At 38.7% G+C, this 26,168-nt stretch overlaps 3 protein-coding genes across 5 annotated transcripts; 2 read left to right on the forward strand and 1 right to left on the reverse strand.

Moving 5' to 3' along the window:
* The first annotated feature begins 110 nt into the window (after nt 1-110).
* On the forward strand, nt 111-9,625 carry LOC109038931 (phosphatidylcholine-sterol acyltransferase). Its single transcript, XM_019054203.2, has 7 exons — nt 111-401; nt 1,710-1,849; nt 3,652-3,892; nt 5,235-5,465; nt 7,087-7,261; nt 7,949-8,080; nt 8,458-9,625. Exons 1-7 carry the CDS (start codon nt 272-274, stop codon nt 8,672-8,674), a joined length of 1,266 nt encoding a protein of 421 aa, XP_018909748.2. The 5' UTR covers nt 111-271; the 3' UTR covers nt 8,675-9,625.
* A 3,191-nt stretch (nt 9,626-12,816) lies between these two features.
* On the forward strand, nt 12,817-21,892 carry LOC109038896 (lysosomal phospholipase A and acyltransferase). Of its 3 annotated transcripts, XM_019054159.2 has the most exons (7): nt 13,026-13,747; nt 15,144-15,286; nt 17,425-17,665; nt 18,457-18,690; nt 19,718-19,892; nt 20,417-20,542; nt 21,055-21,892. In XM_019054159.2, the coding sequence occupies exons 1-7, from the start codon at nt 13,582-13,584 to the stop codon at nt 21,269-21,271; spliced, it is 1,302 nt and encodes a 433-aa protein (XP_018909704.2). In that variant the 5' UTR covers nt 13,026-13,581; the 3' UTR covers nt 21,272-21,892. The 3 variants fall into 3 exon arrangements, with proteins under 3 accessions (XP_072158300.1, XP_018909704.2, XP_072158302.1); XM_072302199.1 differs by lacking the exon at nt 18,457-18,690 and having other exon boundaries at nt 12,817-13,747; XM_072302201.1 differs by lacking the exons at nt 13,026-13,747; nt 15,144-15,286 and having other exon boundaries at nt 17,529-17,669.
* LOC109038897 (uncharacterized) lies at nt 21,699-24,831 on the reverse strand. The gene is made up of 3 exons (XM_072302206.1): nt 24,761-24,831; nt 23,895-24,035; nt 21,699-22,859 (listed from the first exon to the last, which is right to left on the reverse strand). Exons 1-3 carry the CDS (start codon nt 24,798-24,800, stop codon nt 22,696-22,698), a joined length of 345 nt encoding a protein of 114 aa, XP_072158307.1. The 5' UTR covers nt 24,801-24,831; the 3' UTR covers nt 21,699-22,695.
* Nucleotides 24,832-26,168: the final 1,337 nt, after the last annotated feature.

The following is a 26,168-nucleotide window of genomic DNA, read 5'->3' on the forward strand; positions in this document are numbered from 1 at the left end:
GTAAAATGAAATATTGGTATGACGCAAAAGTGCATTTATCATGGAATACGATCGCAAGGTGTGGGTTTCACAGTAATCATTACATAATGTCACACTTGTGCAAAGATTCCCCAACGGTTCGTTTTTCAAGCAGGTGTTACATTTATAACTTTCCTCTTGCAGTAAGTATTGCATCTTAATTCCTTTTACCTCTCATTGTTTCCTTAATCTACAGTAAAAAACGCCTGAAGGTTATTATTATATTTTTTTCTTTTTTTAAAAAAAACATAACATGGATGCAGAATGTTTTTGGCGCCATTCAAAATATTACGTTCAGCTACTTATCTTTTTTCTCGCTTTAAGTTTTGAATTCGCCGAGAGCTTTGACTACAAAAACAATCAAATGGCCCCCATTATACTAGGTAGGTCATAAAGTTCATTTATATTACTAGTCATATTGAGATAGGTTGATCGATAATGTGCTTTCCTTACTCATTAATCCTGGGTTACCTATATCATAGTGAAAATAATTCTTTGAAGAGCCATAGAGAGGGAATGGCTTCTAATTTCAATCGCTACTTGGGCCGATTCAATTATATTATGAATCAAAGCAACTAGAATAGAAAGAAGAGCTACCATCAAATCCTCGCAGGTTGGAGTTTGACAGAATTTTCTGCGGCGCAGAGCATGTGAATATTACACTTAAAAAATCCTTGACTTTTCTATATTGATTCCTGTGCAGAGCATGTTTTCTGGCCTACTTTACTGCCGTGCTAAGGAAGAACGCCGTATTGAGCCTTCAGGCGTTGCCAAGTGTCTACCACTAAAAACCGAAATTAATGAGAAAATTGTGAATATTATTTTCCAAAAATTTCAGACACTTTTGTCCGTAATTTAATCTAAATTAACTGAAAATTTCAAGGAAAAACATGCATGAATGTTGTCAAAAAAATATGTTTAATGAAGGGAAATTTGGCAACTCTCGAATGGTCATACGGCGTTCTCCCTTAGCACGGCAGTATAAAAATTTAACGTTGAAATAGGAATGTGCGTAGCTTCCATGTCCGCTTTGTTTCGTCAATTCGGCCTCTTTTTAGTCCAAGTTTCAGTTGGACGTATTTCTACCAAACAGACCTATGTGGAGGTGAGAAATATGGGGTGTGCTCGTCGAAGCTGCATAAGAAGCAATGTAAAAGTGGGCGTGATTCCTTTTGTAGAATTGGAAAAGCGGGATTTTACATTCTATCAAACAGACCTATGTGCCAACTGAATGCGGGAGTCATGAGCCGCGGGCATGGCAAGAGAGCGTTGTGCACAGGGCTCATGAGTTAAACACTCCCTCCAACGATCTCCCCCTCGCTAGAGTGCGCACTTTCATTGCCGCTGACGTCACTGGCGCTTTATTATTCTCATTCACTCTTACGCAAAGAGAACTAACGAGCACACCCCATATTTCTCACTTGCACATAGGTCTGTTTGGTAGAAATACGTCCAGTTAAGAAACGATACTGCTTCACTAACTGTTCTCATTTGAAAATGTACTAAGCCGCCGCCGCCGCCGCCGCGCTGCGGTAATTGAAGTTGGGAAGCAATTTTCATTAATTGTTCCAAACAGAGAAACTTGCATTAAATTTGGCGTAAAAAGATTGACCCGAGCACTAAATTTTCAGCTCTAAAAATAAGTCTAACCGATTCGCTTGCTCTAATATGCACAAGTATCATGTTCAAAGTTCCAGGGGTTGCCGGTACCAAAATCGAAGCAAAATATCACACGACTGGACACCCTAGGGGATGCGATGAAGATTCGGACTGGGAATTAATATGGATCAACCTCAAAGCAGCGGCCGGTGGCTTACCCCTGAGATGTTGGGTATGGAGCTTGGATTTCTCTTTTTACATTCCCACAAATTAGCGCACACGATATTACTTAGTAGGAAGAGTGGAGAGTATTGAAAGTGTCCAAACATCAGGGGGAATAAGTAAATAATTAGAAAGAAAAAAGTAGCTGCTCTACACCAAAGATATGGATGATTTGGACCCGCCTAACTTAGTTTGTGCAGTAGACTGACAACTTTGCTTTTATACACCTATAGAAAATTAATAAATTCCAGGAATTGCAGTCAGTGGGTTAGTGGTAGTTAGTCGGCAGCACCAATCGGAGGTAATCTAACTATAAGTTAGCAATACCAACTTTTTCCTTAGCGCATATCTCAATCTATATCAGTCTGGCAGAGATAAAATGGGTTTCAGGACATTCCCTCAACGATTTTTTGTCCGCGCACCTGTTTTGTTCAACAGTTTACGTCCATGCGTAAAATAAGCAACAGTGACTTGGTCTAAGTGTTATATTTTAGTCCGTATAGAAAATTATATTGAAAATATTGAAATGAAAAAATTGAGAGAGAAGGAGGACTTGTTGCGGTAACTCGCTTTTTAAATGAAATGTTACTCCCTTCTTCTGATTTATCATTTTAAATGGGCATGGGTAAACACTTGGTTTTATTTCTATCCTTAAAATTTCGGATATAAAATTAACCTTTTGTAAACTTTTTTTAATGAAAACATTACTTTATTTTAAAAACATTTACATTTTCAAAACGTGGCAAATATCTATAAAATCTGTTCCGAGCGATGGTATCGATATTAAAGTCAATGAGCAGTAATTGTGTTGAAAGAAACTATAAAAAATGAATAACAGGGGAAATAAACCGAGAAGCACACAATTTTTAGTTTTAGCCCATTTGTATACTTACATCGATCTTTTAGAGTCAAATACATCCTATTTTAAACGTTTGGTTGGGCGTGCACCACAATGTAGCACAGTAAAAGCACAAAATATAAAAGAAATAATTCATTAGCTTTGGAGATCATTAAATTTTACAAGTAACTACCTTAATATTTACAAAACATACATTATATTTTCCTTTCATGCATTTATTTTTTTCATCATTTAAATGAGAGTAATCCATGCAAAAATCACGAGTTGAAAAACGCTGACCCCGCAAGTTTCAATAATAGGGCCTAACATAAAGCGGAGTGACGCGACGTGCTGCCAGCACGAAACGCGCACTGGCGCCTACAAACCTGAGGGGATACTTCACGCATTGCGCAATGCGTGGAGTATCCCCTTAGGTTTGTAGGCGCCAATGCGCGTTGCGTGCTGGCCGGCCAGCCGCCGCGCGCCGCAGCGTGCCACCCGCGGCGCTTCACTGTTTCACAACAGAGGTATTGTACAGTATGATATGAAATTGAAGAAGCACCAACTTATTAAGAATGACAGGCATCCATTAAGAGTACGGAACTTACCTCGCAAAATAAATCGAGATAAAAGAGATAAAGACACATTCTTGAGTATGCCGTTAAGAAGATTTTATTTTGAATCAAGAAAATAGGTGAACAAAATCGGGTTTTTGCTTGATGTAGGTGACTTTCCAGGTCTAGAGATTGTCTTTGTGTTTAGAGATCCTGCAAGCAGGGGGTCAGAGTCGATGTTGTGAACAGTTTAAAAAGAAACAAAAAAGCCATCATAAAATCGTTCACACATGAAATGAAGGGGAATTTTGGTTATTTCCTTTTTCCTGTCAGCTATAAAGATCAACCCGCCCTTTGTTTTTATACCTTTTATTATATGAATTATTGAAATATGCAAATAGACCTATTGGACATATTCAGGTTTACAGGTACCGATTGTTCTACGATAGAGCTGCGCACCGATGTCGTAACCAAGCCGGTGTTGAGACACGCGTTGTGGGGAGATTCGGGAGCCTGAAGCCAGTCGACTACTTGTCGAAAGACCCTTTCTCTCGAATCGGCACGAACTATTTTAACGACATGTCTGACGCGTTAAAGGACAGTGGTTACTCAACGGACATAAATTTGAAGGCGGCCGGCTACGATGGACGCTATGCACCCAGTGAGTACAGATATCAGTACATAATAAGTCTACGAATAAATACAAAAACGAGACAGTACCAATACACCATTTTTTTAAGCTGTAAGGTACATACATAAGAGCTAGTTTCAGTACTCTTCCCCTCTCCGGCGCTCTTTTACACTTAATCGTCACACTGCCATGCTAAAGTAGAACGTCGTATGAACATTTGAGAGTTGCCAAATTTCCTCCGATGAAATGTATATTTTTGAGGAAAGTTAGGAATATTTTTCCGATAAATTTTTAAAAACTTCAGGTAAAATTGCAAACAAAATTATCTGAAACATTGAAAGAAAAATATTTACAAATTTTTCCGGAGGACATTTGGCAACGCGTAATTGTTCATACGGCGTTCTTCCTTAGCACGGCAACACAGTCCTCTATCCTCCCATAGCTCCTCAGAAAGATGCCCTCCCTCATTTCTTTTAATACCTCCTGTAGACGCCCTTACGGCGCGCAAAGGACCCCTTTGTCTCCTCTTAGGAGGAGCCCAATCAAGTATCGTGTTCGACAGGCTTCTCTTCTGTGATCCTGCCCACATGGCTATACCCGAAAAGCTGTTCGGTTCATAGACAGATCCAAGAGGGGGGGCGTGGGGCCCTTCGCGGGTGCCCAAAATGAAGAAGGAAGGAACTGAGGAAAGAAGAAGTGAAGACGCTTACATTTGAGGGGCTTGGAGGACAAGGCGCATAAGTGCAGTTTTTTAAATCATTGAGGTATTGATGAATTTAAGTAAAACTAGTTTTAAAGCATACTCTGTGAAAAATTCGCTCTCAAATTGCAATTTATAAGCATCGAAAAGTCAGTTTTTTGAAGTTGCTCTCCATCATGAGGATCCACTTATTTTCAAAATTCCAAACACGTATTTCTCGAAATAGTAAATACTACATTTATGCTCCTTGTCCTCCAAGCCTCTCATTTGCTGATTACTCAAGATCAAATTGACTCAAGCTACATAACAGATGCGTCAACAATTTTCTGAGGGAGACCCCCGGACCCTGTTTTCGCCCTTTCCACTTTAAGCTGTCTAGATTCGCTAATATAGTTTGGTCGTAACGTAAAAAAATGTAATTGAATTACGCATTAAGAATTAAGATGAGGAGGACATTGCATAGCTTTACGATAAATATTTTACGATTATCTCGGTACATGACCCTGTTTAAAATTCACTAGAGCAAAAGAAAAACTTAGAGTCTTGAAGCAGACAGTTTGCAACTACACTGCTATTTTCTCTATGGCGTATAACGCTCAGTTTCCCCCGGTGATGACATATATGTTCAAAGAGTTGAAAAAATATCCTGCTTTAACTTTGTTTCTGTGTCAGTACAACAGAAGGAGTTCGGGTATTTCGACAGGTTCACGGAGCTTGTTGAGAAAGTTGCAACCGACTCGAAACGGAAAGTGTCGATTGTTTCGCACAGTATGGGAGGTTTGGTGGCCGCATATTTCCTCGGGTTGAAATCTCAAGAATGGAAAGACAAATACATACACAACTTCGTCGCCGTATCCACGCCATGGCTGGGAAGTGTATTTGCTCTGGAGAGCTATATCTTAGGTAAGATGACAGAAAACAATAGAAACAAAGAAAATGAATGAGTTGGCTCCCGAAGGTGTATCGGTAGTTAAAATCGAAAAATGCATATCTCCGGTTTCATCTTTGCAAATCTCCTACTAAGTCTTATTTTTTTTTTAGAAACGAACTAGTAAAAAGTTTATCTTGAAATTCTCTGCGATATTACTGATACACAGATTCAATGCTATTCATACAAAATTTAAAAACAAGTCTTTGGTTAGACTCGTATTAAGCAAACATAATTTAGGTGGCGATTTTCAAATATATCTCTGGAGATCTACATTTTTTTGCTGCAGTATCTTAATCCTAGTCCATTTATTTAGAATCTAATATTCCTCTGTCCCTATTTTAAAAGTGGCTCTTCAGCCAATTGCTTTACAAGTAAGCCAACACAATTCTTTAAACATTTTATGATGCAAAATTTAATAAAAAGAGCTTTCTTTATGATAAATCCTTACCTGATTTATTTTAAAATTAGCGCTGATTAAAGAAAATATATGTAATGGCATTACAGGTAACCAGTGGCTTGGCCTGCTTGGAGATATATCGATTAATCTGTCATTTAAACTTTTGGAAAAGGATCAATAAATAGGGCGTTCGCAACGGAAACCTTATCAATAATCGATTTTTTACTATAGCTTCAAATGGGGAATTATCGAAAATCGATCATTTTTTAATTTGACTCCAACGGCATTGAAAATTATTGAAGATCCAGTATAGATCCTCTTCAAAATACCGGATACGCATTACGCAACCCAGATTTCATGGTTTTCGTATTGTTGTGTTGATTGCATACTCTCTCAGTTGAAGGGGTTTTATTTTGCACGAATGAATCATAGTATGTGAATGCGATAGAAACCCCCGAATAGAATATTATACCTTGATTTATCATGAATTCTGTAAAACAAGTGCCTGGATGGGCATGGTCTTTTGGCAACGGTTCTTGAAGATCATCTAAGATTGACGAACCTACACATTAGGCGTATTTGATGGACTAGAGGTAAGCTAGGATGAAGCGCCACGGACATAGATTAGTCTGGACTTTTACCCAGAGTGTGCGTGTAACACCCTGTAGAATTTCTAAAATCATTTTGGAGACAATTTCGCCCTTTCTGCTCAAAGCGTATTTAATTTGCCACCATCGAGATACAGTAGTTAAGGAACAGTATTCGAGGATTTCTCATAATATTAACGACACAGGGGTAATTTACTATTTGAAGATATTGAGCATTAATGCTCGGGAACAGAAAAAAAAATTTAAGAAAGGGGAAAAACATACTTGTTTGAAGGTACTTCATTGATTTCATTTCAGGAACATACATATTCAGACTATTAGACAGGGTAGTTTAAAAGTGATACTTGAAGTTCTCATTTTCGAATAGAATGTATCACTTCCGTTAAAGACCAAAAACTGGTGGGTTGAGAAAGTATCAAGTGGTTCAGGGATCACCTTGAGGGGAGGAAGGAGACCTCTAGCCGACGACGTACCTCTCTAGCGTTTGAAGGCACCTTTATTACAAATTACAACGCCGAGCAAAACCAATGAGACAAGTTATACGCCCTCTCAGAGTCCTCATTTAGATCTCTTTTTGTTCGGAACTAGGAACAAATTACGGGGTTCCAACATTTAAAAAGTCACTAATGAAAGAGCTCGTGAGGACATTTCAATCAGTGGCGTTTCTCTTGCCGGCAGAAGAAGCTTTTGGTGAGACAGTTCTAGTCGATTGGACTCTCAAAAACAAGAAATACACTGCCAAGGACTACAAGCAATTATTCACGTAAGCACAGTACATTTTTGTGGAAAATCTGGTGGCCAGCTGATCTATTATTTAAGAATAACTTTTTTATGTTTTTAATCCCTCCTCAGCATTCAAAAAAGAGTTTGTGATCTCAGAGTCAACAATAAGAGGGGGTGGGGTTTTTGAACTCAAAATTTAATGGAGGGTGATTTACTCCATCCTCATGTACCTAGAGAAAGCTTTTACTCGTCCCTAAAATATATTTATACAAAGTTTACAAAGGGTGTTTTCTCTGCAAAAAAAGTTTAGAAAAAACGTGTCATTGCGGACCAGGAATATCAGCATACTGGAGATAATTCACTTGAATTTCTTAGCCTTTGCACCTTCATTGATTAGACCATTTTATGTAAATAAAATGAATGGAAAATATTGAAAAAAGAGAGATTGGTCTCGACAATATCAATTGATACATCGATGCTCGAAAAGCAGTATAACCCTATATCTTCATTGCTTGCATCTTGTTTGAAATTGTTTCTACAAAACATTCTGGCAAAAGAGGGGGAAAAGGAAAGAAGTTTTTCAGAAATGACGTTGACTAGTTTTCCAAAGAAAAAATAAATTATGATAGGGAGTTGCAACGTCTCAAATGTAGATACGTGGTTGCGCACTTTGGCCATCGATGTGTATCAGTTTATTCATGCTTACTCTGTGTTTGGTTTCCACCAGGGACCTTCAATATGAGGACGGATATTTAATCAGAGAGGATGTTCGCTCCTTCTTCCCTGTTGATATCGATAAGCTAGGAGTTAAGGTGGTTTGCATATACTCGAATCTCAACAAAATTGAGACCCTCCAGAGGTAAGTAATAGAAATATTAATTTTAAAAAAGATCATGTTATTCTTACTCAATCTAAAATGGGTTAGTCAACCTGCCTCTGGTGCAGAGGCTAAATTCGTTTGCAAATGATCGTTTAATTTTAAGTACCTGCAACGTAAATCATAAATTTTCATCAGAAAAATATAACTGAAAAATAAAAATACAGAAGAATAAGGCCTGCGCAACATCAGCCTGAAAAAGTGCTCTCTCAATGACCGTTATTTTCTGTAAAGGAACTTTTTCGTGACTTAGAACCTCGACATGGCTCGTTAAATCTCGACTTGTTGTTGTTGATAATCGATCTTTGAATGTGCGATCTTAAATATGCTGAGATACGCTCGCTTTTGATTTGTTTCAGGTATGAAATCGCAGATGACATATTGAATCCAAAATCGGTTAAGTCACATTTTGTTGAGGGCGATGGAACAGTGACGCTGAATAGTTTGCAACATTGCGACAAATTCAAGAATGTAACAGTAAAAGTTTTCCAGGGGTACGACCACCTGAAAATCATATTTAAGGATGACGTGATCGACTTTATCCAATCCGTCACAGTAAATGCACAATCGCTGTAAATGTTTTATCCGTGTATAAGACCAACTCATAACTATTTAGGAGTCTTAGCTTTCAAACCAGGTCAGTAAGAACAATTGACTGGAAGCAAAATAGTGCATCGTTAACGGTCAAAAAATAAGGCTTTTTCAACACTGGCATATTAGTCGTCATCAGCAAGGTCTACAAACTCTCCAAGCACACTTTAATTTCTCCTTTTCATAGTTTGCATAAATTTAAGAGCAAACTCAAGTGTTATTGCAGTAGTTGCACATTACTTTCATTACTAAAGTGAATTTCTTCGTTAATTTACTACAAAGAAAGATTGCATACATAAAAATTGAAAAAAATTACGAGGTTCTCAAATCGAAAGTTCATTGGGCATCGTTATAATTATGATTAAGTTTGTAAGTGGGTATTGTGTATTTTTTAAACCCTAATTTCGGTTGATTTAGTATTATATATTATCATTAAATATTTATATCCGTTCATCGATATGTATCTACTATTTTTTTAAAGTGCTGTAATAAAGAAATTACCTACAAAAAATAATTATAAAACAATATAAAAAGGTAACATCTCTCATGTCAGATTTTAACTCTGTCTCGCCTCTGAATAACTTTCTTTGGATTTACTTTCTTTTTCTTTTTAACGTAAATAATGAATTCTTGCACATGCCAATCATCATGATGGGTTTATAGCAATTATAGATTGCAAAAAGCTTTTTATCAATATTTTATTCAAGTCCTCTACGCAAGTCCCTTCTTCTCCTTTTATGTGATAAATTACGTGAGTTGTGTTGTTAACTCCTTCACCGAACAATTGTATATTAGTTTTTTTAAGTTTGCTCGCAAATACATGAACTTGGAAAAATAGATCAACTTGGAGGACATTCCGTACCAATGTTAGACTTGCAAACTTGTAACACTTCATCTCGACCTAGCTCCAAATAAACGTATCTACCTACCAACCAACCAACCACACATTTATTCATATTTACTTTTTAAGCCAGATCCTCGTCTGATTCAGGACCTATCCGTTAAATTTGGACCAATTTAGTCACGCATAGTTTGACTGAATGTTCAAGTCAAATGCAAATTTGAAGAGTGATTTCCACTTTTAACCACCCTTGCGAAATCAAATATTGATTTTATGAAATTACAGTTGACCGAGATATACAGGTTAATTGAAATTTTATAAACCGTGTCCTTTAAATAATGATGATTTGCACAGAAAGGTACACTGATCAAAAAAACTGCGGGCGTGGAAGCCGTAGTTACGAGCTATGTAGCACTACCGTCCGTTGCGGACTGAGAGGCCAAAAGTTACGGGTGGAGCAAACGTTGCTCCGGCCTCTGCAACCGGAGCAATCGGAGCTACGGCTCTAGCACCCAGAACTCTTAGCCTCTGAGCCCGCAACGGACGGTTTTGCTATAGAGCCCGTAACTACGGCTTTCACGCCCGCAGGTTTTTTTTTTTAGCGGCTCTGGTGCTTGCACTAGAGCTGCTATTCCGGACGGTCTTAGCTGGGGAGTATCAATGGACCATGTTACATTGGAGAGACCGCGCGTTGGTTGATGGGAATCGGCGCCATTTTCGACTATGTACCTTGTCATGACTTTATTTTATTGCATATTGTTTTATTGTTAGCCAATGCTATGTTGTGTAGTGTATTTTTGGAATCATGGTGATACAGTCAATAATTCAAAACTTGTCTGTGCTTTAATCTCGTGATGGAAAAAATGTACTTTACGTTCAAAATTTGAAATTTTGAATTTTAAAGTTTTCGCGGTTTTTTGGAAGAATGCAGTGGTTGGAGCTTCCTAGGCATATTACTCGATATCAGCTGATAGCAAACAAAGGTTACCAAGGAAACCGCAAACGTTTAACAACTATCGTGGCCATCGGGGCGATTATTGAAATGACATCGACTCTATGTCGCCGCTTACGACAGGACATAGCCCTATCTTATCCGTGTAATATATCGCAATTCGATATTGTTTTGATTTTTAAATGGAGCAATTTATTCATAAAGTTCCGATTATGATTATTACGATTATATGATTTACTAGCAGGAAACCCGTGCTACGCACAGGAAAACCCCACCATCAGCAATCACTGTGATTAGTGATCAGTTACTAATTGTGTTTCTGAATTATTATCTACTATTTCAAAATTGGCGAGACGCACTGGTTTGATTAAAAAGTTGATATTAGTAGTATGCTGCTATTTTGGTCTGTTCTGCAATAAGCTCACATGATAATTATAATAATCAAAAATTCCCAATCAAAAGTTGGTTATTTTCATAAAGATTTGTTACTTTTGTCAGTTCAATGTTTAATTGAAGTTAGCTGGTGAGTTTCAGCCGCGAAATAATTACGGGATTTAACCAGCGGTTTCAATTAATTCACAGCAATGGCGGGTTTGTCATCTACATCGCGGAGAAAACTTGATTTTTCCTGGGATTTTGTAAAACAAATTAGAAATTACACGATAATCACCACGGTATCACGGCAAATACGTCGTGTTCCTAGCGAATTTTTAAGATCATTACAATTGCGCGTTATTCACATCAATATCGTGGCATACACGCGAATCTCTGACTCAATTAAGATTACGTAAATGTGCGCATGAAACTCATAAACATCTGTTACTTGAGATGGGCGAAAACGTATGATTTTCCTTCAATTTTGTATGATACCACATACCCACTCCGGAGTTCAAATAGTTGCTCGCTTCAATTCTGCTTGTTAAAAGTGACGAATTGGAAGAATCCAATCTTAATTTCACGAGAACCATATGGGATGTAACCATCGGTTTTCCTATATAAGATTTAATGTTTTGAAAAAAAAAAAAAAAAAAAAAAAAAAAGAGCATTAGCGATGATTTAAAATTTTGCAAGTAAGACTCATGTGTTTTGGTTAAACTATGATAGAAACAGAAAGCAGGTGAAGAATGTCGAAGCGATGTTCTAGTTCTGCTCCGCTGTCAGCACCGCGTCTGCAGGCGCACTGCGCAGTGTGACCGAGCCGTCATCACAGTATAGAACGCCTTCAATCTAGCAAGCGGCAATTTGGACATCTTCCGTGGTGAAATAGTTGTATCAAGAGCGCCCTCCACGATCGGAGTCAAATATTGATGAAATGCGCGCGAAACCCCCGCTTCTCCTCCGATTGAAGCGTTGCACACCGTCTTTATGTTCCATTTTGATTTATTTATTTTATTTTTGAAGCCAAGCAACAGCTTCTCTCAAAATTTCCCGAGAATTTGCCTTAATTATTTCAAAACAGAAGATAAAAGTAACAAAAAGTAACCCCACAGAAGATAAAAGTAACAAAAAGTAACCCCAGGCGACGTGAAGACTAAATCACAACAATTTTTTTACTTTCGAACTTGAGCAGGTAAATTTTTTCAAAAAAAAAAACAAAAAAAAAACAAAAAAAACGAAACGAAAGGTTCCGCGGAGCACATTTTTCACTAATCTTGCAAAAAAAAACGGAAGAAAACTCGAACCAATGCGCGAACCAATCGCGAAAATCGCGAACCAATGTCATAGAATGAAGAGACTACGTCAGTCTCTTTATTCTATGCCGATGCATAGACAGATTTTCCAGATTTTCACATCCCTGAGAGAGTAGCCCGGCAACGGATGCACGAGTCGGAGCTCGCAACAATCATGGCGCGGCGTTTCCAACAGCGCGACGCCGAACTCGTTCCATCTTCCTCGCACTCGTTGGACGCTTAACTCCTTCCATCTTCCTCGCACCCGTTGCGCGTACCAGAAGAATACACGTAAAATTTATCAGCTGTCTTTCAGCGCGAAACGCGGAAATCGCTCCATCTCGCTCGCACTCTCTCTCGCACCCGTTGTCCTTACGGGAAAATCGACACACGCGGACCGCGATATCCCGCGAACCGGCGGGCGGATCGCGAAATCCTCCCTTATCCGGCGCCTCGGGGTAGAGAGGGATCCCAGTGCGGAATCTCAGGGTCACACGGCCTCCCGTTCACGAGATCCGCTGATACGTGAGTGAGTCAGTCAGTCAGTCAGTCAGTCAGTGAGTCAATCAACGTGAAGTCTGCTTTATTAGTATAGATTACATTTAGGTAAATAGTTATTACTGTATTCAGAGAAAAAATGGTACTTGTTATTATTCATGTAATAAATATGTAAGCTGTAGTGGTGCATGTGTACAAACACATGACTTACAATTATATAAAAAACCATTACCTACAGTTTCAGATATAAAAATGCAGATTTTTTGCAGCCTCGCTAAACGACTTATCAACCATGCATTCCAAAGTTTCTTATCAAAGGGCTGTGAAAATATACATTCTAATAAATACAAAATAACCAAATATCTAAAAAGACAAAATTCCAGTTAGAGTCAGTTTCAGTCTTATTGTTGCACAAACTAGTTGCATTGCAAAATGCATTCTGCATATCAAGGGCCAATACACATTTATACACCGGCTTTGTAAATCTGCTAAGTTACAAAACATGAATCGACAGTTGTCGGATTGTACATCAATGACAAAATGTGTCTAGGCCCTCATTCTTGACTACAACTACCGTCGCCAGAGCCGCTTTCCGACGCGAATGCGTTGGAGCTTACTGCTTGTTTTTTTTTTCCAGTGATGTTTGTAAATCCATTCTAAAACGTGCTTTATTGTAGAGTTTGTACTTCTATGGCTGAGCCGATTACTCTTGACATACCTACGTCAACGGTTGCCTTGATGGTGTCGCAATGAAAAGCACGTTCATTTTGATGTGAAATCGATATTTTTGCCCACATATTTAACTGTTTACAACGCAGCTGTTGAAACATTACCTGATTCATATTTATTGCTTTTCCACTGTCAAAGCTCAACAACTCGATTTTTAACAGCTCTTAACGAGACATATTTAGTGCACACCTTCTTGCAAACGATGTATATACTGAAAAATAAGTTTAATTTTTTTCCGCTCTCTAAATTCTCCATCTCATTTTGTGTTGTGTCTTGTGTCCTTCCGACAATTCTGAGCTTTAACTTCAGAAGAGGAAACGTGTCGAGCTATGACTTCAGAACCATGAACATGTCTCCGGTTATTTTAAGTAAATTTATAGCGTTAATATACTATTTACTATCTTTGAGTGGCAAAATAAGTCAATTGACAACACTTTCATGATTTTTTTTTCTCTCAAACATTCCTCTTGTTCGTAAAGAATTTAAAATCTCAAAATGATTATTAAAGGCAGGGTTTTATGTTCAGCTGCGTAGCTTTATTCACATTTATTATCCACAACTTTTGAACAATCAAAGCAATAAGAAATCCTAACATCATCAAAGAGGTCAGCTCTGGGTAAAAAAAAAGTTGTGAAAAATAGTCATGGCAAAATTAGTCAAGTTGACAATCTTTATGGTTAACATACTGAAGCTTATTTTCAAGGCTGAGAATTTCAGTCTTCCGAATCGAAAAATTAGATGGGTTGTATGAATTCTTGAACAAAACTGCGGTTTTTCCTCCGCTAACGATAATTGGTAGAATTAACCTTTACACAAAAGATCTCAACAGGAATGAACCTTTCTCATTTCTTTCTCAAGATGTTCCGTTGAAAACGATTTGATCATTCCCACAACGGGAAGTTCGTAAATCAACTCTTAAAAAAGACATGAACAAGTATTTTTAACAATGATCAAATGGAAGTGAGATTTCACAAACGATATCATTTGTATTTTTGTCATTTAACCAATGTGAATTGTAAACACTTACGTGTACCTTGTTTAAGGAGTTGATCTCCAGACTTTTCATCGTGTGATTCACTCTCCTCAGGAGATCTTAAAGAAGAGATATGTTGCATACTGCTTTAATTAGCTTCACGTTAAGTAGCCATTCACTGATTAAACAGCTTCAGCGTTGAGACCTATACACTGCAGGTCACATAGCGCCAACTACAGGCAGTAGGGCTGACCCTACAGTCATAGGGCTGAAACCTATAGTCGTCTATAGCGTTCAGCACTAGTGCCTGTAGTTGGCGCTATTTGACCTACAGTGTAGTTCTTAACGCTAAAGCTGTTTGTTAAGCATCCCATTTTTTGAGAGCATGAGAGACTCCGTTCATTTTCCGGTGCATACTTTTCCTCCCCCCTCCCTCTCTCCCCCTCCCTCACCCTCCCTCCCCCCTCTCTCCCTCTCTCTCCCCCTCCCTCCCTCTCTCTCCCCCCTCTCTCCCTCTCCCCCCCTCTCTCCCTCCTCTCTCCCCCTCTCTCCCCCCTCTCTCCCCCCTCACGCCCCCTCTCTCCCCCTCTCTCCCTCCCTCTCTCCCCCCTCTCTCCCTCCTCTCTCCCCCTCTCTCCCCCTCTCTCCCCCCTCTCTCCCCCCTCACGCCCCCTCTCTCCCCCTCTCTCCCTCCCGCTCTCCCTCCCTCTCCCCTCTCTCTCCTACCTATCTCTCTGATACATACTAAGTTCAAAACTTTGCCTAATTTTTGTAATTTTACTTTACCTCAGTCCCTGGAGTGGTTGGGAGTATAATAGAGGGTACATGGCGGACACACGGGCAACCACGCCTCTGCACCGCCAAGGAGAAAGACTGGGAAGTGCTGTGGCTCAGTTTGAAAACCGCATTTGGAGGAAAACCTTTAAAATGCTGGGTAAATTACATTTTTTTAACCGTCCATCGCACTACTTCAACTTGCATGAATCGCCACTAATATACATTTCGACGGTGTAAGTCGGCAATCTCATAACTCGTTTGAGGTGTCTGAAAATCTCTGGCTCTATGTTATTTTTTTAAAGGAGAACAATAATTGACATCATTCCTTGAAGTTTTTGCAGAATTTCCTTCGCACCGAGAAGAAAAATCACGGCAGTTTTAAAGAGTTGCCGTTGAGTAGTTTCAGGAAGTCTGCGACGTCGCAAACCGAGTTATGTGATTGCCGACTTTCACCGTCGATTTGCATCTTTGTTGTATGATATTCATATTTCTGTCTTATAATCAAGACTCAAGACGAGATAGCCACCCCAATGCAACTTGAAGTATCCTAAAACCGATTTTTTGTCCGAGGCTGACCGCGCACGTGACAAGGGCCTCAGCTGCATAAAAGTTCAATATCGAGATAATGGGACCCTTAATTTATTCTGTTAATTCAAAAGAGTCTTTGGCATGAAATACACCCAAAAGGGTCAATCCAAATTGGAGTGATGACGGTTTCATGATTTCAATTGGGACGCACTTCCCCTAAAAAAAACTTTTTTGGACGAAAATCCTATCCATGTAGTTGGGAAATCACTATTCAAAGCTGTCCAGCTTTTCATGTTCAACTCTTAAACTTGCACATGCTTTAATCAAAAGGAACTATCTCGATTGCATCATGAGACCTGTCATGCATGTATTCTTATGGATCGTAGGGTCCAAGTCAGACTGAATAGAGTTCCTTTTGATTTAAATACAATTCATCGTGATTGGAATTGAGGGGCTTGTAGGACAGGGCGCACAAGTGCAGTTTTTGAAAAAATTAAGATACGAGGGTCATCCAAAAAGTAAGGTTCCCTACCTTGTATCTTCCAAACGAAAAGAGATAAATCAAATCGGTAAAAACGTACATATTAGGCATACTCTAAGCTTTAAAACAAACTCAAGTTTTTGAAAATCGGTTGAGGACTTCGCGAGAAAACTCAATTTTACTGAGACGACCTCCCGTCGTCGCGTGCCCACCTCCGAGGTCAGAATGCGCGGAGAGTCCCTTACTTCAGACTCGGCTTATCGTCTCTAAACATCAAATCGAAAAGGAATTTAAAAGATTGTATCAAGTAGGCCTTACCTTACTTTTTGAGATAGCCTCCGCATCTTTTTGGACATTTCTGGTATCATTACAGCAGCTCTTTCATGCCTTCCGCGTAAAAGGTCTCGTCTTGGCTCCAAAACCAGTCATTGCCAGCGATCTGCACCTCTAAATCGGTTGGAAATCGCTTTCCACATTGGGAGTTTTTCATCTCAGGAATAGACGAAAGTCACCTGAGGCTAAATTAAGAGAGTACGGAGGATTGAGGAAAAATTTTACCACGGTAAACAACTGATTTGGATGTGCAGATCGCTGGCAATGACTGGTTTTGGAGCCAAGACGAGACCTTTTACGCGGAAGGCATGAAAGAGCTGCTGTAATGATACCAGAAATGTCCAAAAAGATGCGGAGACTATCTCAAAAAGTAAGGTAAGGCCTACTTGATAAAATCTTTTAAATTCCTTTTCAATTTGATGTTTAGAGGCGATAAGCCGAGTCTGAAGTAAAGGACTCTCCGCGCATTCTGACCTCGGAGGTGGGCACGCGACGACGGGAGGTCGTCTCAGTAAAATTGAGTTTTCTCGCGAAGTCCTCAACCGATTTTCAAAAACTTGAGTTTGTTTTAAAGCTTAGAGTATGCCTAATATGTACGTTTTTACCGATTTGATTTATCTCTTTTCGTTCGGAAGATACAAGGTAGGGAACCTTACTTTTTGGATGACCCTCGTATTAAGAATTTCATGTAAACTCGTCTTAAAACATATTCTGTGAAAAATTTGCTCTTAAATTCCAATTTTCAAGCATCAAAAAGTCGGTTTGAACTCTTTTCCCGCCGTGAGGATCCATGTAATGTCAAAACTTCAAACATGTATTTCTCGAAATAGCAAAAACTACACTTATGTGCATTTTGCTCCAAGCCCATCGATTCTGCTTTAGCAGATAGAAGATATTTTTACTTCAAATAACATGACAAACTAAGGAGTCTAGAAAGACGTGACATTCTTCAGGTTTTCAGGTACAAGCTAATCTACAATCGAACCGCACATAAGAGCAGCAATCAAGATGGGGTGAAGACGCGAGTGATGGGAGATTTCGGAAGCCTGAAGGCTGTTGAATATTTGACAAAGGATTTGATAACTAGGATTGGGACTGGTTACTTCGATGACATCGGGAAAGCTCTCCGGAAAAGCGGCTACAGTACCAAACGTAACTTGAAAGGGGCGGCCTACGACGGTCGCTATGCACCACGTCAGTAAGATTTTTCTCTGTTAGAATCGACATGCAGCAAATGAAGTACCCCATAAATTGGTTGAGAATGAAAGTATCAAAGCATTTGAACTACATCTTGTGATAAGGGACCCATATTTTTAACTCATTTTAGAAACAGCATTTGGGCTATTCATTTTCTTAATCGGACAGTGCATTTTAGAAAAAAATAGTTGCTCCTTGCTGCAAAGTAATAAAGTCCACTCTTAACTGGTCGCTTCAGTGTTACTTGTAAGGGGAAAATGGGGGTTTGAGCTTCCTTTATTGGGTCTTACGAGTGGATGGGAGTTTAGACCAGTTTAAGTAAGCTTCTCACATTGATAGAAACCATATTTTTCCAAAAAATTATTTTTTCAAGCTATGTTACAGGCTTGTCTTGTCCTTTTCCGAGAAATCAGGGGAGGGATCAATCCAATCTTACATAATTCTAAAAGGGGTTAAGAATTTTTTTTGTACGTGGCTTACAAGAGGAGTGTCAAAAATTAGTTAAAATACCGTGTTTAAAACTTTAATGGTCCCCAATCTCATCAAAATGTCTTGTAGAAAAAGTTAAACATATCAACAAATTTGAAAATAAATTCACCAAAAAGTAGGTAATTTTCGTTAGAATCAGTAAACTTTATCTTTTGTCCAATAATGCCATTGGTACAAGATCTTCTCCCTGTTTGGTGGACTTATAGGAAGCATAGTATTTTTCTTAACTTATTTGATTGTTTGGCATCTCAAAAAACGGATCAAATGAATCTGATTGGGTGCATTAATTGTAATTTCAGCGCAACTAGAAGAAAAGTATGGTTATTTCACGAGCCTAGCAAAATTGGTCGAACAGCTTGCCAATGACTCAGGACGTAAGGTAACACTGGTCTCTCACAGCATGGGTGGTTTAATTGGGTCTCACTTCCTGACCAAGCAACCACCGGAGTGGAAAGACAAATACATTAACCTCTTCGTTCCTATCTCAACACCATGGCTGGGAAGCCCTATGGCTGTGTCGGGTTTCATCGAAGGTATGTTTTTATGTTCACCAACGCGGACGATTCTCAAAACTGATTTCCGTTTGTTTTGTGTCACACGAGATGGTCTCAGAATTTCTAGGGAAACGCCTAAATTCATAGCCAAAATTGTTTGAATCAACAACACTGCACAAGAAAAAACTCGGATTACGTTTTGGAAAAATTTAGGGTATAACACGTATCTTGTACTTTTTTGATGATTTATTACAAATCAAACGAGTACTAAGTATAGTGCCGGGTTCGGCTCTTGCTTTGTAAAATTCATAATAAGGGGATAAATAAAAGGAGCTACTTAACTGGCTAAAACTAATCCACTTCTTTATTTGAGTAACGGAGCGCTAACCTATACTATTTAGAAGCACAACTTTGGCAGGTTGTCTAGAGTTGTCCTCTCCTTCTTTTGAGTCAAGAACATGACTTACAAGCTAAGTATAAAATAGCATTCCTTCTTTGTCTTAAGGATTGGATCTAATGCATTTTCTGGACAGAATGAAACACGGAGAATGATCTCTACTCGTTCGGAGCAGGCAAAATTTATAGCAACTGCTGTTCTTCTCATATGAGGTTGTCATGGGTATCGCGATGTTCAGACCGTAAATCTGAACAGGAAAATTTAAAACAGTTATTCCTGGTTGACTATTCGGTACGGTTAATGGCATTCCTGTTAGCATTTATACTATATAATGTGGTAGGTATAAGTAAAAATTTTATAAAACCTATCAGGGTTTTAATATTTCCTCCCAAAAGTTGATCTGGTTCCAAAATCTGGAACACTCAGAGTGCAACCAAGAACACTTTTTTCCCTGTCCGAGAATTGTTTTCGAACAAATAAGGGGCCCAAGAACGTTTTTTCCACAAAAAAAATACGGGAATATTTCCTAAAAAATAGAGTCTTCGTCTATAAGTCACCTGCAAAGTACTAATTTACTATCCCAGTACTAATAAGACAAATTATATTGAAGAGTATTTATTCGCCCAAGGAGTTTTGTGGACTAACACTAATTTCCTCATTTTGGAATAGGGACTAATTTTGACGTTCCAACGTTCAAGAAGTCGGTTATGAGAGATCTCGTCAGAACCTTTCAGTCCGTGGCTCTCCTGTTACTTTCCGAGGAAGCATACAATAGAACAGTAATCGTTGAATGGCCGGAGCAAAACAAGACGTACACAGCAGCTGACTACAAGCAATTATTCACGTGGGTATAAAAGCTGAATCCACACCGTAAAGGCTCCAAGTTATTGGAGAGACAAAATATAAGTGAGCTGAAAAAGAAATGATTGGTAGTAGTATGATAGGTTAATTTTACCAGTTGCCTTAATTTCCAGGGCTGTCTACACATCGAATGAGGGAATAAAAGTATGAAGAAGTGGTGAAGAATGGTAAGATATTAGGCAAAGGAGATATTAAGTAAAATGAATAACTCTGACCAATCTTCGGTCTGACAATAGGAAGAAAACATCAGAAAAGCATATTGAAATGGAATGCTCCATGGGTGTATTCAAATCAGAAGGGACTATCTCCATTGTAATTTGCACCCTTAGATCCATAAAACTAAGCATGACAGGACCCACTAAACGATGAAAACAGCCGTGATGCTTTAAAAATACTGCAAAATTGATATTTTAATGATGAAGATTATAGCAAGCAACAAATGAAAGTTATATATTTTGCCTATTTTTTTGTTTTGTTTTGTTTTTTTTTTTTATTTTTACTTATCAGTGACATCAAGTACGAGGATGGATTTCTGATGAGGGAGGACGTCCGTTCGTTGATGCCCGTCGCAGGCGATAAACTAGGAGTAAATATTGTGTGTATTTGGTCAAAATCAGTTCAAACAAAATTTAAGTAAGTACATTTCTCTATTTTTGAAAACAAAATGTAAAATGAGTTAGAGAGGACTGAAGAGGATCGATTAAAAAATCTGATATCTTCAGGTGCTCTACTTAATCATAACTCATGAAAGTTTTGATTTTCAGCGATGACACTCATAAAACGTAAACGTGAAAAAATTGAAAATACGAGTACTTGATTTATGTCAAAGCAGGCTCTTGAAAGTAAAATTACCGAAGATAGTGTAACATAATCAAAGCTAGAAGGATAAGCAACTACAATTCTGTAGGTTCGTGGGGATGACAACACAGCCACTAGACAAATCCAAAGTTCAACCCGATTTCTTGTATTTATCTTCGATATTTAAACAAAAAATAAATGGTAAACGTTAAAAAATGAGCAGCTGGAGCTCTAAAAATAATTTCTGGATTTGTGCGGTTCCCGCATAAATAAAAGTAGTACATAATTATGTACCGGAAACTTTACTGTATTTCGAGCTAATGGATGCGAATTTATTGATAAATCAGGATGGTCGTGAAAGGCGATATTGCTAATCCAACATCTGTCAGTTACGAGACCGTGGACGGAGATGGGACCGTGACCCTTGACAGTTTACGGTACTGCGAGACATTTCCTAACGTGACCACCCAAGAGTACACTGGTCTTGATCACCTGAAGATAGTTTACTCGAAGGACTTCATCAACTACCTCCAATCAGTCCTCGTAAACGCAAAACCCCTCTGAAATGGATCAGCGGATAGGGCTCGCTGGAAAGCCTACACTGCTTAGCGTATGCAACCAGGAAAGCAATCAAACACGAATAGTTGTATCTAGGAGTTATTGTTGTCATTCCGTCCTCTATCTAGTTTCCCTGGTGATATGTCCCGGGTTTTCAGCGTTTTCTAACTTGCCTGGACTTGTTGTCTAACTCTCTAACTTTGATTTAAATTATGAGATAGCTTCATCGATAGAAAAGGAAAGTATAAAGTCACACACTTTAATTTTAAGATAATATTTTAACACTCTCCGAAAATTTGAGCTCTTATCATCGAAAGAGGAAAGAAAACCGAGCGAAACAATCAGCTGCTCTTGTACGAGATTTATAGAATGATTGAACAAATAAAATAGCAAAATTATGAACACACAATTGTGAAGATGCATATATTGAATTTAAAGGTAACAAATAAAAGAAATTATGAACTTCAAAGATTCTATTAACCGTTACAGAAGAAACATTGAATTGAATCCTTTTAAAAATCGGACGACTATGATACCTAAGAATATACAAAATGCAGTGTTTATATTTATTTCTCTCTTTATTTGTGTCCTCACTCTTATAACCTCTAAAAAGTTCACAAGAGTGTGTGAGGTGAAAAAGAAAGAAAAAAAACCAGAGAGTAAAACTTGCCATCGACACGAAAGTATCGGTTGAAAAGGGGATTGTGGTGGAAGTGATTCAAAATTCATAGATTTGCACCACTCTCTTAGAAGACAGGTTTACAAACAAATGGGCACAAAAGAATAACGCACCCAGACATATTATTATCTGTGAGCTTTTAGCGATCTAAACTTATCCTTGAGAAAGAGCTAATTGGAGTCTTCACCCCCTTTAGTCTAGGCTCGGTGGTTGAAGCGCTGAGATCATAATGGGACCTTACGAGTTTTATCGACATGAAAATAAATTAAATATCATGAAACGTTGGAATAGTATTGGTACGTTGGGACACCCCACGTTAAACCATGAAATTTAGATTTTTTATCCGACTTCTCACACAGTGCCACAAGGAGAAATTTGCCTCCCTACAATTCTTATTGCCACGGCCGGTCATTTCACTCGAGCAAACATGTGATAAGGCAAAAACAAAGCGTCAGCTCTCAGTTTAAGAGAATTTTGGCCTTTAAAAACACAGCAAATGACGCCGATTCCGCTTTTCCGCATTCGATTGGCCATTCAACCAAGTTTTGAAAAAAAAGAAGAAAAAAAGAAAAAAAGTACATGATTTCGATGTCATATGTTGCAAGTTTTATTTTCTTTTTTTTTTTTTTTTTTTTTTTTTTTTAAAAAAAATTAGTCATTACCATTGCAAGGGAGTGGGAATTCCTAGGTTTGCCTCGGGCCCCTGTATTCGACTGTATTGTACATTCATGGACACATATTTCTAGCAGTTTTACCTGTTGGGGTAAAATTTTTGAAAGGGGTTGGGGTATAAGTGCTTGACCCGAGCGTCCGGAGGGCACCACATTTCCGCGCAGACTTGATTCGGCTCTCCTTTCGGGCTGCACGTGCATAAGTTACACTGAACGAAAACCAACTCACCAGGTGTGCATTTTCCTGAAAAACATCGAAAAATAACGTTGGTTTGTAAGAAACAAACGTTGGAGGACGCACATAAGATAGCGGCATTATGAATATTGTTAAATAAAAAAAATTTCTCGCCAAAATATGGTTTTAAATTTATCTGATTAAAGGAACGCCTTCATTATCAAAGGATACCTCCTAGCGTTGCCGCGGAGGCCAAATAGTGGCATCATTTAAAAGCACAGTCAATGAAGAAGCAGCGTCAATTAGCGAGTGATTCAGTTGCTTGAAAAAATCCTTTGATGAAGCGTGCCAACTCGTTAGAAACGCCTTCACTGTATCACTGAATAAAGATACTTCCTAACGTGGCATCAGGGGGCGAATAGTTGTATCATTTGAAAACCCTATCAATCGCATGGCAGTAGCAGTGTGAACTAATAATCAAAGGCGATTGCTTCAGACGATGGGTGACAATGCATGTACATAAGATGACATATACATAGTCTCTTAACAAGCTTTTTTTAGTATTAAAAATAGGATACATAAAATTGTGGGAGTATAAGTATTTAAATTTTCATCTGTGCGGTTTGATAGTTATATTTTTTACGAAGTAGAGGCCAAATTTGAATGATGATTACTATTAGCCATCGAGATCCAATCCGTTTTGCGAACAAGACATTGTTTTGGAACCTTCTTTGCAAGCTGCTTGACCAGAAGTATTGCGATTTTAAAAGATTGCCTTGTAGTTAGCATCATACTTGCCTCACATGGCATAATATTTCTATCCATTATACTGTTTTGTGTTCTGTTCTCCTTACAAATTACTCAAATATTTGTAGTGCTCAATGACATAATTGAATGATGCGCGAGATGACCGTCCGATCTAATCTGGTGGATCATAATACCTCCTGTGTTTTCTCTGTGCGTATCGCGTGCAAGGCCCTTAAGTGGCCATAAAAGCATGTAATTGATATAGCGTCTGTGGTCTGATTTTATTGATTATAGATAAAGACAGTGCATGATTTTACCTTCATAAAGCCAAGAGAAAGATAATATGAATATACAAACCTCTCACTGCGATAGTTGGTAAGGAGTACACCGCATGAATAAAAATCAGCATAGAGTAAATGATTAGTATTATTTTAGCCAACATTATGTTAACATTCGATACTGCTGAATAATTTAAGAATTTTCCTGGGTATCTGTGACCTGGAAGAAAACAGAAAAAGACATGAATTTTTCATGGGAAATCTAAGCGGTTGTGAAGAAACAATCGTCCACTTACAAATGGGGCGAAATATACCTGGAAAGATGTTTATAATATATGCTTTGCGTCTCATAACTGACAGTTTAACTTAGGCAATTAATTTTTGATTCACAAAACGTGGTAAAAATCCTACTGCAGGCTACCGAAGATGTTGATGTGTATATAAATGACTACAGTATTTGTTTTAGTCTTTATAGTGAAAACAAGCCTTTTAATATGCTTTCATACTTAAGAGTACTGAGTTTCCATTTTGGGAGTGGTTGGGTAAAGTATCCAAGTTTTCTATTGTGTTCTATCTGAATTTAAAAATGAAAAAAATGTCTCACGATATTTGAGCTTACTTCATCAGTAGTTAAAAACACTACTCACAATTAATTACTGAGGCATCGTGTGAAAATGTCACTTAGTAACTCTGGTATGTTTCTGCGCTGGAAATTGAATGTTGCAAGCAATTAAAAACAAAGGGAAGTTCCAATACGTTCGTATTAGAGAAGCACGCATTTTTAAGTTCTCAGAAGAGGATGAGCATCGTTGAGGTGAAGAAGCTCACCAAAACTATAACCATCAATTTTGAGAAAACTGCACTCCCTCTACACTACTCTCAAAAGTACTGAAAGTGCGCTTACCTAGCAAAAATGAATGAATCTTCGTAAATGTATTAACTAACTTTGTAGTCGACGGTCAACGAGTAAACATAGCTGTAGCATCTGGACAGCGAACCTAGCGACGACTGATCTTGCCCGTGATCAGAGATCATTTAATTCCGCGATACCCCCTCCCCCTCCTAAACAGCCTCCAATCTTGCCTGCGGCTAACTGACAATGAGAGTGGCGCGTCGTACAAACATGCCGAGTACGTAGATTCGGAATGAAATGGGGGAGTGGTTGTCACTTCTTGATCGACGAACGCTAGGGTCAATAAGGACCTCTGTGCGCCGGCCGCACGGTACCGCTTTCAAAACATGTTCGATCAGTCAAGCTGAAAACGAACTGCTCCATCGCATAATCAAAAATAATCGATTTCATATTAAAATCGGTACCCAAAATCTGAGTAATTTCATCAGTTAGGGTAAAATTTAAGTTCGGAGGTTAACATTCCTTTTTACCTTTAGTGATAATTGATGAGAAACTTGTGGGGATGTGGGGCAGACAATTTTCTATGAGTATTGCGTGCAAAAAGGAGAGTTACGTCTAATGGCAAGCGGCTCACAAACCATGATGATGTACATCGAGAAAGTCTGGAATTCACCCCCAACCTCACAGTCTACGATTTTTTGCGCATTGAAGGTCTGCATGTCACAAAATCCATCGTGATTTGGCCTTTACGGTTTCGTTTTAGATCTAATACTGGCCTAAACATAGATCTAGTGACATAAATGTGGCTTGGGAGCTAATGCTGAAAACCCCGCATTTTTGACCAAACCCGGCCCTCGGATGACCTTTGTTTAGGCCATTATTGGACCCAAAAGTAAAACAAAAATGACCAAATGATGATGCATTCCGTTAAATATTTACCTTCAATGAAGAGAACATCGTATTAGAGTGTGCTCATCGTAATATTGCATCAGAAACAATTCTCCGTTTTGCTCCATAAAAAGTTCGCTAGAGACCCATAGTTGGCGGCAAGGCGCGGATGGCGCCTTTTAAAGTACTCGTCCCACGCTTTTCGTTAGTCGTTCAATTGGCAGCACTCGCAACCGTCGTCACCTCGTAGTCTTGCCGAGAAAAGCTCGCTACCCAACTCGGAGTGGGCTCTGTCCGCCGTCTAATTCGACGTCCTCCATGGCTCAAGTGATATTTGCGATGAGTCCTTTCGTCCACGGGGCCGCGACTTGTCACTAATTATCTTGCCTCAAAACCAGTGTCGACGAGCTCCTCTCCTTACATCGCATCCAGTGGCGCGGCGCACAGTGGATCGAGTCAATTAGAGAGGTCGGACATGAAATCTTTGACTATAACTGCAAATTTTGATGTTTCTTTCGTCACATTTTAAATTTTAATGGGTGCTCCTGAAAGTAAATTTTACGAGGAAATCAATGCAACCACTTTTTAAATCTCAAAGTTTTGTATAAACAG

This window comes from Bemisia tabaci, chromosome 1 (genome assembly GCF_918797505.1).
Source record: "Bemisia tabaci chromosome 1, PGI_BMITA_v3".
Lineage (NCBI taxonomy): Eukaryota > Metazoa > Arthropoda > Insecta > Hemiptera > Aleyrodidae > Bemisia > Bemisia tabaci.

Bases quoted from the DNA above. Each gene is read 5' to 3' on its own strand.
- LOC109038896 (XM_019054159.2), top strand. From the start codon at position 13,582: ATGTATATACTGAAAAATAAGTTTAATTTTTTTCCGCTCTCTAAATTC. The intron at 17,666-18,456 runs GTCAGTAAGATT...TTGTAATTTCAG, and splicing joins CGACGGTCGCTATGCACCAC to CGCAACTAGAAGAAAAGTAT. The intron at 20,543-21,054 runs GTAAGTACATTT...TTGATAAATCAG, and splicing joins TCAGTTCAAACAAAATTTAA to GATGGTCGTGAAAGGCGATA.
- LOC109038897 (XM_072302206.1), bottom strand. From the start codon at position 24,800: ATGCTACAGCTATGTTTACTCGTTGACCGTCGACTACAAA. The intron at 24,036-24,760 runs GTTAGTTAATAC...GTTTTCTTCCAG, and splicing joins CGTTGACCGTCGACTACAAA to GTCACAGATACCCAGGAAAA. The intron at 22,860-23,894 runs GTTTGTATATTC...GATGTTTTTCAG, and splicing joins ACCAACTATCGCAGTGAGAG to GAAAATGCACACCTGGTGAG.
- LOC109038931 (XM_019054203.2), top strand. From the start codon at position 272: ATGGATGCAGAATGTTTTTGGCGCCATTCAAAATATTACGTTCAGCTA. The intron at 402-1,709 runs GTAGGTCATAAA...TCATGTTCAAAG, and splicing joins AATGGCCCCCATTATACTAG to TTCCAGGGGTTGCCGGTACC. The intron at 7,262-7,948 runs GTAAGCACAGTA...GGTTTCCACCAG, and splicing joins GACTACAAGCAATTATTCAC to GGACCTTCAATATGAGGACG.